At 39.7% G+C, this 15,157-nt stretch overlaps 1 protein-coding gene across 1 annotated transcript; it reads left to right on the top strand.

Moving 5' to 3' along the window:
* Positions 1-2,092: 2,092 nt before the first annotated feature.
* LOC137277890 (bone morphogenetic protein 1-like) lies at positions 2,093-9,860 on the top strand. The gene is made up of 9 exons (XM_067809882.1): positions 2,093-2,529; positions 3,606-3,623; positions 4,194-4,320; positions 5,212-5,321; positions 5,593-5,745; positions 6,293-6,377; positions 7,128-7,246; positions 7,851-8,006; positions 8,518-9,860. The coding sequence occupies exons 1-9, from the start codon at positions 2,469-2,471 to the stop codon at positions 8,814-8,816; spliced, it is 1,128 nt and encodes a 375-aa protein (XP_067665983.1). The 5' UTR covers positions 2,093-2,468; the 3' UTR covers positions 8,817-9,860.
* The last annotated feature ends 5,297 nt before the right edge of the window (positions 9,861-15,157 follow it).

Genomic DNA, 15,157 nt, shown 5'->3' with positions numbered 1-15,157 from the left:
TTATATGTTTTAACTATACTTGTTGTTAACGTTACTGTCAGAAATATCCCAGAAATACGGTAGTGGCATGTGGATAATCCAGTATGGAGCACAAAATCTAGTTTGAATTATATACACATAATGTTGTTGACAATCAACACTAATAAACAGCAACTGAACAACAAATCAGAAACACCCGACACTGGAAATTTGGAGAAGCGTCGGTCAATCTGACCGCCAATCGACTGCGTTAAGCATGCGAACATAACAATTTTGCATTTTTGTATGTTTGAAGCAAGTTACCACTGACCGGTTCAGAGGAAGGGTAAAATCTTGTCACAGATGCATAAAAAGCTCCAAGCCATGAAACGACGATGTTCATTTAAACAGTGAAGTAAATATCACAGAGTCAATACACTAGAAATCGTGAAGATCTGGGTAGAATATATCTTTGGTAACATGTTTGTCGTAAGAGGCGACGAAAAGGATGAGGTGGTCAGGTTTTCTGACGTGGTTGACACATGTCATCGTATCCCATTTTCCTAGGTTGATGCTCATGATGTGTCTTACACTGAATTGTCAGGTTCAAGCTCGATTATTTGCAGAGCACCGTCATGTAGTTGAAACATTGCTTAGTACACTAGATAAATAGCTATACATTCATAGAGAAATGAATATGACGTGCTCTGAAATATACCCAGTGTGGTTTTGTACTAAAGAACTTGAGCGCTGAGAGTATCTCAAGTCTATATTAAGGTATGGGATTGACGGCCGCCTTAGATCGCTTTGTACAACGGCTATCTGAATGGACGTCCAGAGTCGATTACTTACACACCTCCGTCACGTGCCTGGGACATTGGTGAATGCGGTGTAAACCAGCTGGCAAACACATTAGGTTGTTATATGTTTTATAATGTGGTTCCGTGTTATTAGAGTAAATTTATATATGCAGGATGGCACCGCTGATCGCATCGATGGATGTGCCACTTTGGATATCCAAGTTAGGAATGAAGCCAAGGCAACCATTCCTGGCGATCATGCTGACTGCGTTCGCTCTTACCCTGACATCATAGATCGTTATTCACAGAATTGATTTTCTGGATTGCGTAATCCCGAATACATATTATTAATTTACAGACAGACGTCGTATTGATGGAACGTGTATGGCTTCCAACTAGAATGAAACTGCCAGTGACAGCATTGGTGAATTTACGTTGCCTCTTTATGGCGATCGATGATGTGTGGTTCAGCAGTATCACGGCACTGGACACCTGAGTGAGTGAATTACTGTAGTTTTACGCCGCACTCTCCAATATTCCAGCTAAATTACGGCGGCCTGTAAATAATTGAGTCTGAACCAGGCAGTCCAGTCATCAACCGTATGAGCATCGATCTACGCAATTGGGCTACGATGATATGTGTCAACCAAGTCACCGAACCTGAGCACCCGATCCCGTTAGTCGCCACTACTGGTCATACTGAAGATCAGTTCCAACCTTCAGATCTTCAAGGGTTGGACACCAGTAATGGGCTTCACACATTGCATAAGTGTGGGAAATCAAACCCGGGTCTACAACGTGAAGAGCGAACACTTTCACCGCTGGGCTATAGTATCGCTCTTCTGTTTTGCAGAAAGAAAGAGCGTAGTGTAACACTGATTGATGAAACGAATGCTGAATCTTCCCTCCTTTGGGCATACGTCAGTAACTGAATATATTTTACATGTTTAACTCGGCAATAATTTCTCCCATCCCATCCAAATGGGCAGTTTACTAATGTTATATATGCAGCCATCCAGCTCTGGGAATCTAACCGAATCGATATTGTATAATATTATTCTACCATGTGACTCCTATACTAATAGTCATACGAGTTACCTCGTTATCTTTGTTCGCGAATAAATTCGTAAAAATATATTCCTGTACATATCTCGTCATAATGTGAATGAAAGGCGTAGCCCAGGAAATATTTCTGGTCTGTTTCATGTAGTCATGGATATACAAGCACGTATGTCACCTGTCAGTTAATCAAAATTGGCAACAAGCCAAGAACATCAAGCCGTTCACCCTGACCTATATAAGATGACTATCCATGTTTATGTAGCCTTTGACTACGAGACAACTTGAGCGTGATTAACGCGATACCATAAGCGTACAGCGAGCGTCTCCATAAGTGAAATAAATGTCGTTAGGTACGCCGAATTCAACAGTGTTTTCATAGGTAGGATAAAGGAAATGCCAGTGCAATCGAGCTTCTTTGTGATCGATCGCGCCTTGCTCCACTGACGTTTTGTGTCGTCACTGAAGACCACTGAGTTGGATGTAAATACTAGGGGCGCTCCCAACTGTAATACAACACTGAATAAAGAGGCGCCCTCTATAGGTGGCTCAGGTGTATTTCTCCGTCATCATGTAGTGGTACCCGGAACTAGAATACCGTGTTTCTTGTTTCAGTCCGTGTCTCGCTACTGCGCATTTGCTATCTACAACATGCATCTGGGGATGATGGCGTTATCGACTATTTGTGGAGTAGTATTGGTCTCTGTTATATGTAAGTATTGCACTGTCACACACGCTATACAGACTGTCAACAACGTCCCAGTAATGTCAGTTGAGCGGAAAATGGAGAATGGTAGATATATCTCACACTGTAGCATAACACACAAACGTGTATACCACGATAACAAAGCTCACGTACACTCGGACGTTCCCCTGACCTCCATCTTTCCCGATTTATGCATATTATTAACACAGGTATGTCCCAGCTTCCCCTCTGTATGACCTGTGTTTGTGTCTGTTTATGCATAGTTTATGTACAGAATTTTTCCTAATGTGAAATGGCAAACTGGTGACCAGGGCCTCCTTTCACAAAGCACTAAGGTGATCATAGTGCATTGTCAAAGAATGAGAGTGAAGGTTAACCGTAGTGAAGGTTGCTTCGTGAAAAGAGACCCTGGTTGTTAAAGCGTATGTTCGTCACGCTGAAGACCGGTCTCGATTCCCCAGACTGGGTGTTATGTGTGAATCTTATCTCGAGTGTCACTGATGTGGTATTGCTATATGCGTCGCTGAACTATTCTCTCTCAGTCTTAAATGTGAACCATACCCCAAATTGTAACAGTCATCTCCAATCCCCGTGCGTATCTTATTGTACCACGACCCACTGATCAGGTTCGAATCCCAGATTCGCCCTTCTTATCATCCTGGGTCCGTAGCTACCATACTCAAGCTCATGGGCTTCATAAAACAGGTAAATATTCGTTGGCGATATGGGTAAATTTGCACTGAGTTTATGGCGTGCTAAAAGTGAAGCAAGAAATCGATCTGGTTTGTACATACCAGCATGTTCTCAATATGGCCAGGTCGAATGATTGACACTGATTAATGTTATCGTGCCCCAGTTACGTGGATCGATGTCCAGACTCAGTTATCTGCAGATCGACTTGACACCGTGGAACTGTTTTTGAGTACGGTATTACATATATGATAAACAAACAAATTATAAGGAACCGATGACACCGAAAGTGTGTCATTAGGGCTTGCGTTACGTACAAGCTAACGTTTATCGAAACCGGGAAGTATCTACACGTTCGTGATCAATCATTTCTTGTGTTAATTGTGTTTCAGTACCATCTGTAAGTTCAGGTAAGTAGCAGTATTGGATTTTTTTGTCTTTTGATCAGACCAGTTTTATTTCTCGTCTTACGGACAGGAATGTAAACTGACACGAAAACGTTTTCAGATTTTTTGTCCCATATACACTTCATTATTGCCAAAAGAAAATACTTTGGGTACTTAATAGGCATATTATATTGACTGGTAATTATTTTTATTTTCATTTTGTTTTTCCCTACTGCCCTCAGATTTTCTGAGACAAAAATACGTAAAACAAGAAATAAACTTAGCCTGGAGTTATTAGCATCTAAAGTGGAAAGAAAATATCACCGTTAAGGTTATAAATCCCAATGGAGATTCTTATGAAGACCTGAAAAGGTTACAGAGATATTACCGGGTTATTTAGTGCTCAATGCAAAAGTTTATATTCTTGTTAGTGTCAATGGACATAGCATGTGGAAGTGATCAATATTCACATCGTCAGCAACAGTTTAAATTTACCTTCAATCTATAATTTAATTTTAATTTTTTAAAAGTTCCTAAACTGAATAATGACGTTCGTGCTGTTATATTCTGTGGTGACATTGAGAATGTTTATAGAACCCTCGATGTCAACTACAACTGGTCCGACACCAACAGCATCCAGCGTTTGTGGAACAATCTCCCTCTCGGCATCAGTAACACCGAAGCTACTTACCTCGTCCGACTACCCACTGAATCTCCCGAAGTATGTTAACCATATGTTCTTCATTCAATAAACTCTGTATTTGTATATCAAATGCAGTGCACGAGTGCACTCAGCAATATTCCAGCTATATGGCGGTTGTCTGTAAATAATCCAGTCTGGACCAGACCAACCAGAGATCAACAGCATGAACATCAATCTGCACGCTTAGGAACCAATGACATGTGTCAACCAAGTCGGGGACCATGACTACACGATCCTGTTAGTCGCCTCTTACGACACGCATATAGTCGCCTTTTATGACAAGCATGGATTGCTAAAGGCCGATTCTACCCCGGATATTCACGGGTCTGTAGTGCACGAAAGGAAGCGTATTGAGACGTGCCTTTGGTGGATGTTTGTACCTGAACCCCGTATAGTTGTAAACGACTAAATGCCCAAATGTTAATGTTAAGCACAAGCGAGTGACGTCTTTGATCATTGGTCAGATTGTAATTGTCATAAACACATTAGTGTTTGGGGTGTGGGTTTGTACCCGCACCACTTAAAGTGACCCACTGGGATAAGATGCCCAGCTTGTGCACACTCACTAAACCAGTTCAGGATCCGCTGTTTGAAAGTTTGAATCTCAGTTGCCCCATATACCAAGTGGTAAGCCTGTGTACGCCTTATATCACCCGGGTCTTTCCTGAATAACTGCTGCAATCCTTTCACAGATCCTTTCCTGCTATGTCGGTCGGTGTTTTGCCTTTTACCCCAAATCATTCATCGATTGGGATAATTGAGGCTATTGAGGCGGGTATTTAATATCAGACATAATCACACAGGCCAAAATATAACGGCAATACTGGTCAATTCTCTGCTTGTTAATATGATAGGACGTGGTAGACAAGTGGAGAGATTTAGTAAGTCGTCTTTATCGTTTATTCACAGAGGATGGATGTGTTCATGGATAATTGAAGCAAAGGAGACAGAAAAGGTCAGAGTTACCGTCCTTGCCTGTGATAAATCAAGCTATGGAGACCACTTGGCAGTATTTGATGGTGAGGTGTAAATGATCTCAATGTTCTCATATGCTAATTGAGCCGAGTCAATCTCCCTCTATAAAGCTTCCAAAATGTCTATGAAAGATACCTTTTTAGAAGATGTTACCAACTCTAGTCCAAATATTCAGCCAGTTTATTCCTTTATGCACCGAAAGCTGTTTCAATGATTTGTATGTTGATTTTGTAGCGCTTTGGGCATACTTTATGTATGGAATTCACACTGACTCAGCTGAAGGAAACATGAAATTGTTTCTGTATGTTATACCAGGAGCTGGCCCTGGTGATTATAGGATGGGAGATGTTTGTGCTGGGAAGAAGAAACTGGAAACGTTTACCAGTATAGGCAGATATATGAGGATTGAGTTTAACACAAGCAATAAGTGGATGTTCAAGTTGAGGTACACCAGTGGGAACTATCATGGTAAGTTGGTTGGTTGGTTAACTCTACTATAAGCAGTATTCTAACTACTTGGCAGACGAGGCCATTAAATTATGGAGTCTGGACCAAACAATCCAGTGGTTAACACAATGAGCATCAACCTATTCAATTGGGATACGATGACATGTGTCACCTACGTCAGCGAGCTTAACCACCCGATCCCGTTAGTCGCCTCTTGCGACAAACATGGGTCATTGAAGATCAAAGCTAACCCGGATTTTCACGGGTAAAATGGTGGGTGCTGCATGATGAATTCAATAGCAAAATAGTGGCACAGTTTTCGAAAATTAGATCCAAGCTACTGCTCTTAAATATTAACGTCTTTTACCGTCAGATACCGCTGTGTCGAATTGTCGAACATCCGGTTGCTTCGATGTAACAGCTGGGTCCTTTTCTATGTAGTAACTGTTTTATGGTTGTGTAAACCTGGGATAACTCGAGTAGAATTTACCTAGGTCGCTTTAATTTCGACATAACACTGTTTCACTGAGTGTGATATAAATTGTAACCAAATTCTTCATATTTACAGTGCATCGTCATGAGGAAATCTCCGATGATAATTACAACAGAACTGTCATTTCCCCGCTAAGGCAAACTCGCGGCCAGAATATTAGGTAAGGAGGACTCATACAAGTACCCGGAAGTATCAAAATGAGGATAAATATAAACCAATATAAACTGTCAATAAGTGTTAGTGTATGTCTATGTTTCATGTGACTGTTACCATAAACTCTCGTTACCTCTTTGACCATGGAATAACTTTTTCCCCATAAATATGGAGAATGAATGAAGTCACAGCAGCTGTGTTGAAAATGCAAGTTTGGTAACCGTTTCCTTACACCCGATCTATTCAAAATTTGAGTTTATATGAATGTGTGTTGAGTGTATGGACTGTCATATACCTGCGGCTGACTTATCCTCATTCCGTTCAAAAGTACAATACCAAAAGAGTTAATTATTTATGTGTCTTGTAGGTCGGTATATTGTTTAACGCCGCACTCATCAAGATTTCAGCTGCATGTATATTGCCGTGGACTCTAAATAATCTATCTTGGACCAGACAAGTCATTGATCAACATCATAAGCATTGATCTACGCAGATGGCATACGATGCCACGTGTCAACTCGATCCCGTTAGTCGCATCTTACGACAGACCTTTTCTGACCGGAATGTTGATAATATGTGTGTGCGCGTGTGCGTGTGCGTGTGCGTATGTGTCTCTCTGCATGTAAATGTCATGTACGTGTATGTTTATACATATATTGTTACACTTTATGCTATGATTATATGTCAGTATGCATAATCTCAAGTCACCTACTAATATGTACTATTACAATGTGTTCCGTACGCATTTCAATTTCAGAAATGTTGACTTGTCTTGGAGATTACGAACAACTGCAACGAGCATTGATCTCAGCATGAATTTGTCTAGCTTCCAGAACTCTGAGGGATGTGTTACAGACTATATTGAAGTATTTGATGGTAGGTATGTTTTTTACATAGTTCTCATGATCAATGTATAATAATATATATGTTGCTACATAAACATAGGATCCGCGAAGATCTGAGTTAGATTTGATCATCAATAACCCATGTTTGTCGTAAAAGGCGACTAGCGAGGCTGGGCAGTCAGGCTCACTGACTTGGTTGACACAGGTCATCATTTCCCAAATTCGTAGATCGATGTTCATGATGTTGACCACTGGAATGTATGGTCCAGACTCGATTCTTTACAAGCCGTCGCGATATAGCATGAATATTACTGAGTGTGGCATAACACTAAACCCACTCACTCACACACATAAACATGGAATGATATTGACTGTATTTGTACTTGACAATTGTTTCTGTCTTATACTGAATGCTTTGTAGTAGTTACACAGAAGTTGCTGGTTCGATCCCAGAGTAGGTATGGATAGTGTCGTTTATGTGTTCCCCCACATTGACTTTGTTTGAAAGGTCGTGATCATTGACCCATTAACTTTCTCACCCTAGTAAAAACTAGTTTGAGAAACAACGCTGTCAGGCATTTCAATTTTGTGTAATGGTGGACATGTATGTGACGTAAGCATGATCTATGCCCTAGGTTACCATGTTTCCGATCGGTCTCTTGGAAAATGGTGCCGAGGTGATGACGTCTCTGTATCCAGCTCTGGGAAGTACCTATACGTCAAATTTCACTCTGATGTCAATTCTCCTGGGTCTACATTTGAGATAGAATACGGCTTTCTCATCGTGTATAGTGAGTGCATTGTGTCATACCATTTAACAACATTCTTAAAGATTCAGTATGGTGTCATTGCAATATTTTCCGTAGCATAAATTGTATACCGACACACCTCACCGCAAACTGCTTGAGTTTGGTGGTAATTAACTTTTGTTTTGGGCACATACGTAAAGATTTCATATGCAACTCATATTGTCATAAAGTCTTTAATGTTTACCGAAACAAATTATAGATAATTATGTAACATGCTTAACAGTGGAAGAAAAAGTGAAAGTGGAAGAAAAAGCGTCAAAACCATTCCATTACAGAGCACGTTCGTGCTTTCACTTTACGTCTCGTTATCCAAAAGATAACTAATTGGTCGCATAAAAGGAGCAGTTAAGCCACGCACAAATACTGTAAAAATCTTTTGATTGATTCTCTGACACTGTGCAAAGTGAAAAATGAAGAAATTTGGTTTGTAATAGAATTGTAATGTTAAGGGATGTTTAGAATATATGTATAAATAGATGCACGATGTTTTCAGTTAATCCAGGACGGGTCAACCGCCACCCGATCGTGTTTGGCGTCATCGCCGGTGTTCTGACACTGGCTGTCTTCATCGTTGTCTGTGCGTGCGTAATTCGTAGCCGGAAGAGACACCGAAGACAGGCTTCAACTGAAAAGGGCAACACTAAAGGCACTGTGAAAGCCCCCAAGTTGAAAGGGCCATGTGTTTCAGCAGGTTCAGCTGGGTTGCCACCATCGTACGACCACGCCGTTGCCTCTGGTCCTCCCACATACCAAAGTCTGGGTCTTAATCCCGATGACAAGGTTGTCGTATAAGTCGATAGCTTACAACGTCTGGGTTCCAGTCAACACAGCTTTCGCAACTTTACGACCTATCACTGTTACACACACGTTGTCCGTGAAACTTACCAACACTATTGTACAAGCTTCATGGGAAATGAAATATTGTGACAGAAACACTTCGCCTCATGAACATGTTTTTCAACTTGATATACAATATTTTTCAACGGACTTTGAAAAACAAAATTTATATGTTTTTCCTGTATTCATATGGTGGTTCTTTGGTTCCGTTTGTTTAGATGTATCTTTCGTTTAAGATTTCATAACATTGAGAAACATATTTTCCATGTTACCGTTACCAGTAATGTAAAACTGCTTTCTGGTACACTGTATAATGACGTTAAAATGATATTATGGTTAAATCAAATTGATATAATAATTAAAAGTGATTCAGTGACACATTCGTATGGTCACGAGATCACAAACAGGAAAAGAGATTTACTATCAACAATCTCGAAATGTTTTTGTTTCGTTTCGTTTTGGGGTTTTTTGTTGTTGTCGTTTTTGTTTTGTTTGGTTTGATATGGGGAGTGTTTGGGGTTTTTTTTGGTTTTTTTGGGTTTTTTTGTTTGTTTGTTTTTTTGCTTGAGTTTTGTTTCTTTCTCTCTTTTTTCAAGAAGTCAGTATTGATATATTAATATGAATGTTTACGTTTAATTCAATAACATATTCTTGTAGTCAAGAGAATCGTACACCGGAATAGAGATTTACTGTCACTTTCGAAATGTTTATGTTTCGTTTCCCTTTGGTGCATATCTCATTAATTTAATACATCAATATAAATATTAATGTTTAACCTGTGGATTATATTTGTTATCTGAGATTGATTTTTGTTAAGATAACACTTAAATGTTTATATGTTCCACATCTTCAAACGTCGTACATGTTTTGTTCTCCTGAACATCCTGTTCGTACAATAAAAACAAACACTTACATATACGAGTAATAACTGGTTATCTTTGCAAAGTACTTGAGAGGATAATGATTATTCACATGACTACACCAAGACATTCACCACTGTAACACCCTGACTGTACATAAATAACTCATGAACATCCTGGTTAGAATATTGGTCTTCAGTAATCAATGCTTGTCGTTAGAGGCTTCTAATGGGATCGCGTGTTCTGGCTCCCTGACTTGGTTGACAAGTGTTATCACTTCCCAGATCGCAGCTCATGCTGTTGATCACTGGATTGTCTGGTCCAGACTGGATTTTTTACAGAATGCTGCCACATAGCTGGAATATTGCAGTGTGGCGTAAAACAAAACTCACTCATTTACTGTACATAAGTACATCTGGGTTCATGATAATCATAATTATCTTATCTGTGGATAATTATACACAGAAGAATATTGTTTTATTTCCCACCCACGTTCATGCAATACGCATTAGGAACAATACGCTGTGTAAATAATGAAATGATTTAAAACTAAATTGAAAGTACAAGAAATCAACACAAATCTATTCTGAATATAACATACATTCTGAACATCTGTGATCTGTCTACGATCTATAGTCATTTCGTTAAAAATATACAACGTCATGCTTTCGTTTACATCTCGAATTTGGATATGACATGGTGCAAGGCCAAAACCGTTTCCACATCAATAAGAAGTGCATGTCACTAGAAGAAACGATTGTAAATGTACGGCTATATTATAAGTGCGCTTGTTTCTGTTTGTATGTGTAACTCCATGCTCAGTAATTACGATATTACAGCTGTGTAACTTTGAATTGAGAATGAAGTGATTGACATATCACCAAATGCAATGAAAGTGTATGTGTTTATAAATCACTATCAAATAATGATGGTTCTAGACGCTATTTAACTGGAACAGTGTGAAACTTCAACCAACCGTACGCACGTCTTCGCCTCTGTCACTGACAACTGACATTTGTGTTGACGTTCTAAGATACGTTTGTTTTGTTTTAGGGACATTTTGGAAACAAATACGTATAAATAAGGAAAGGGTTGTTTGATTGCATGGAGTCCAACATTAAGGGGATCAAATACAAACAGATTCAGGATCTATATCAGTATCACCTTAGTCATTCTATGTGTGTGCTATACTGAAGCCATTAGGTATGGTTACACATTGTTGGTCATTGAACCCTAACGGCAGCAGTGTTGTGTCTTTGTCGAAGTAATATGATATTGCCTATATGCAGAGGTGAAATGGGTTCTATGCAATTATTGTATTCTGTAATACTGGCAAACATCATAGCTGTTTCTGTTGTTTTGTGGACCGCGCAGTTCATAATCTGAAGTTCTTTGTCAGTGTCTAAATCTAGCGCTGTTAAACACACTATCGCTATCTATTACTATCCAGTGTTATACTACAAGACGGTTCCGTCCTTGAATTATCACAGTATACATGCATAGCAAGTTTAGTCCAAGTGATTGTAAACTCTGCAAAGTCAATCTTTGATGTGTTTTTTTTAACTGTAGCATATGGTGATTAATTAATCAAAGAGACTTCCCTTCTCTCGTTGGCAGCTGGTATCTTGGTTCAACTACCAAGCCAAGTCCAAGCCATTCCAAAACCCTAGTGTAAATCCGTCTTAAGTTCTAATTTTGCAAATGTTCATTATCTTAATTACACACAGAAAATCCCTATTTGTAGTTAAACAACAATATTTGGACATGATAATGAGTACCAGATTATGCAGAATACTCCCCGCTTCATCAATATGTAACACATAATGCTCATGATTCAGTTCCTGACCGTGTCACTCTTGCTTAATACTGACAAATACTACATGAAGGCTTTTCCACTATTTTCTCCTACTTTGTAGTAGATAACAGTGAACATGTGTCTGTTATAGTGCAACAGTGAACATGTGTCTGTTGCAGTGTAAGAGTGAACGTGTGTCGTATGCACTATTCCAAAAGTGCATAATGAGCCACGTAATGAAACAGAAGTCAGGCGACACGCCATCAATAGCGTGAACACACTGAGCATTCATCCACTCCACCACACGTCTCCTGATTGACATCGTCAGTCGACGGATGAGGCGCTGGCCAAGACGTTAAGTTCTTGCGGTGTATGGCCTTACGTCTTCGTGCTAACGCTTCTTGGATGTTTATTTCAAAGGGCAGCTCAAAGGGTCTCAACACAGATATGAAGCGTATTCAAATTTCCACTGATGATCACCAGTATTGTTGTTATCTGGCCACAAATGACTCCCTATACCATGACGCCTTCTCCATCGAACTGATGAACTTCAACTCAGACAATTCTAACATTCGAACTCTGACTTTCTTGACGAAGTAGACGGTGCAAGACCATTTCATCGACAAAATGGCTTATACTGATGTCGAAACGAGTTAACTTAATACCTCAATCACTCAAAAACGACATAACTTCTCGCACGTTTGGGGCACATCTCCGCCGTCGATGAGATTTAAAGGATCTTGAGAATCTGCGTTTAAGAGAGCTACGTGTTGCTTGGACTGGTAAACGCTTTGGCTTGGAAGCTACAGAACAGGCTTGGCTCACGATACTTGAAAAGATGTCAGAAATGTAGTCTCTCGCCCAGATTTCCATGTATTCGTCTTGCCAAACTGACGTTACCATGCCGTGGGCTTTTTTCTTATGCCGTGGGCGAGATATGGTCGTTACGTCTGCCTTGTGGCCGACCACTAAGACAGGAACACATGTTGGCTTCTGATGAGCAATCAAGTTTCGAAGTAAAGTCACTCTGTACAAAACCTGCCTTAGTGTGTGGATAATGTGAAAGGCGGTCTTTAAGTACTAAATTGCATTTATTTACACTTTTGTAATGCATAGTTACAGAAAGCTTATTATATGGACACAAATGTCACACTTCACTATGATGAAGCTGTTAATGTAAATGTCATGTAATGTATATTTATCAACATGTAATGAAGATTTGGTGTTACATTGTATGACGATTATTCGAATTTATCATGGTCTACTCAGTGAAGATATATTATTACATTTGTATAGGAAAAATGTTTTCATATACCCTGTTTGAGCAATATAGAGTTTCAGATACTTTATTACATGCGTGACTGAAAGCTACATTTACCAAATTTAAGCCGAACCGAATTCATCTAACTCTTGGTCTTGGAGATATAGTATCACTCATGTCTTGAAGATACAGTATTGCGATTGTATGGGAAAAGTTTCATTATTTAGTGATGGAATGCTAAGACTACGTTTGATCATGCTGAAACTCGTGCTCAGCTCCAGGTGAAAGTAACACGTACATGAGTGTAGTGGTACATATTATTCTGTGTATGAGATCCAAGACGGTGCCGAGTAGTAATTGCTGCCAATGGTGGTCATACAAAGTACTGACTTTCACTCACCTTGTGGACTCTAGTGAAAAGAGACATGGCTGTTGTGTTGACAAACACTTTCTCTATAGTCGTGTGAACCACTTAACCATTGACATTACAGTGTCATGTAATAACTATTCTTAAAGTAAGCTATTTTAATATTTGTTTTATTAAACATTGTCAGAGTCTGCTGGTCCTTCCTTGTCGTTCCCTGGTGACATAGCTTGCCCACAAACAGTACTGGAGAACGTTGGCTTTGTTACTGAAACTACAGAATAACCAACTTCACTGTGATGGGTGATTTGTGGGTTCTGGTAAAGAGACATGTTCTTTCTACGATAGAATCTCCACCCAGTTAGAGCACCTCCTACCGCCAAAACCAACAACACAACAGCGAAGACCGAACCTAGAACGGTCCCGGTTTGGCTTGAACTGGATGCCATCTGTGAAGCTAAAACATGATACTATAATTATTATGATTTCTAAAGCAATTCAAGCTCCCCTTTTAATAAATATTCTATCATGAGTTCAAATATACATTTTAATGCAAAACATGGACGAGATTTTCTAAGCTTACTTTTTATCTTTGGCTGTTTTACTGTATCATGTGTAAACTCACAACCCCTCATAAGAATGCTCAAACGTGATTGTATACCATTTTGAACTCAAACAGTCACAGTGATACATTTGTTTGGGTATTGAAGCACCCATGCTGTCTGATACCTGGAATCCACGGATTTCTCGTTGTTGTGCCACCAGACCATGTATTTGGATATCTGTACGTCAGAGAGTAGATTGTGTCGCTTCCACTTGGGAGATTGGTAGCGTTGAAGCGTACAGCCAGGCACGATGTTGTACGGAACGTGTTGTTCCTACCATTACACCAGGATCCTAAGTATCTGTCGTTGTTGCGCTCCTCACCTTCAGTTTTAAACGGAAAGTTCATGTGGTAACGACTGCGCGAAAACTCCATCCAGGCCTGAAAATATACCAATGATATCAAATCAAGGTTAGGTATACATAGTAATTATACAGTTACTGGACAAAAAACGTGGTGTAGTTATCAGACGAATAAAATTAATTAGACATATAGAGGTAATTGTCAAACAGATGAGGCAGTATGCTGACACACATGTACACGAACAATGTACATTTAACACATGTTTGCTTTCAAATGCTAACACATGAGCAGATTATTGTATGGAGTGATAACTCAAAATCGTATACTTTGATGACTGCAAGCGAACAACTCATGTTCGGATTGTTCTCAATTTCAACATGAACATTTCTGTTCCAGGGTGACCAGATCCTCAATTCACGTGTCAATCTGGTTAATAAAGGTGTCATTACATACATGTCATTACAAACATACATGTTTCTGATGTTGAGTAAATACATAGAAGTCAACACAGAAGCGACTAACGGGATCGGGTTGTCAGGCTCGCTGCTTGGTTGACATGTCATCGGTTCCCAATTGCGCAGATCGACGCTCATGTTGATGATCACTGGATCGTCTGGCCCAGACTCGATTATTTACAGATCGTCTCCATACAGCTGGAATATTGCTGGATGCGGCGTAAAACTAAACTCACTCACACACCTCTAACTGGCTGTATACTATGAGAGAATGAGTGTGCACTGTATAATAAACAAACATTCATGAAAACGCATATTCTCTTCCAAGTAGAGTTGGAAACACCTGCCTGTCTGGTCTTCTATCGCCCTTCCGAAGAATCCTTGGCCCACTTCTGTCCATGGATTATCTTCTTGACAAACGTCCTGCCTGTGGGGGATTTCAGGGTCCAATTCTGCCCCCAGAACGACGGTATCCACGTTCCTAATAGTAAAGATAGCGAATAGCTTAATGTTTCATATCACTGATACTTCCTACATCAATATCAAAAGTATATACTTTTTCGTGAGAAAAACGCTGTAACCTGACACACAAGTTATAACTTGCTCATGACGTCATTGTCAACAATAATATATTGTGTGTTTTCTTCAAAACAT

The sequence above is a fragment of the Haliotis asinina genome, chromosome 3 (assembly GCF_037392515.1).
Source record: "Haliotis asinina isolate JCU_RB_2024 chromosome 3, JCU_Hal_asi_v2, whole genome shotgun sequence".
NCBI classification, from domain to species: Eukaryota; Metazoa; Mollusca; class Gastropoda; order Lepetellida; family Haliotidae; genus Haliotis; species Haliotis asinina.
Note: the sequence above shows the minus strand (reverse complement) of the source record. Positions and strands in the feature narration are given on the sequence as shown.

What these genes read in the sequence shown, in the direction of transcription:
- LOC137277890 (XM_067809882.1), top strand. Translation starts at nt 2,469, where the DNA reads ATGCATCTGGGGATGATGGCGTTATCGACTATTTGTGGAGTAGTATTG. An exon ending in CCACTTGGCAGTATTTGATG is followed by an intron (nt 5,322 to 5,592) that starts GTGAGGTGTAAA and finishes ATGTTATACCAG; the next exon opens with GAGCTGGCCCTGGTGATTAT. An exon ending in ACTCGCGGCCAGAATATTAG is followed by an intron (nt 6,378 to 7,127) that starts GTAAGGAGGACT and finishes TTTCAATTTCAG; the next exon opens with AAATGTTGACTTGTCTTGGA.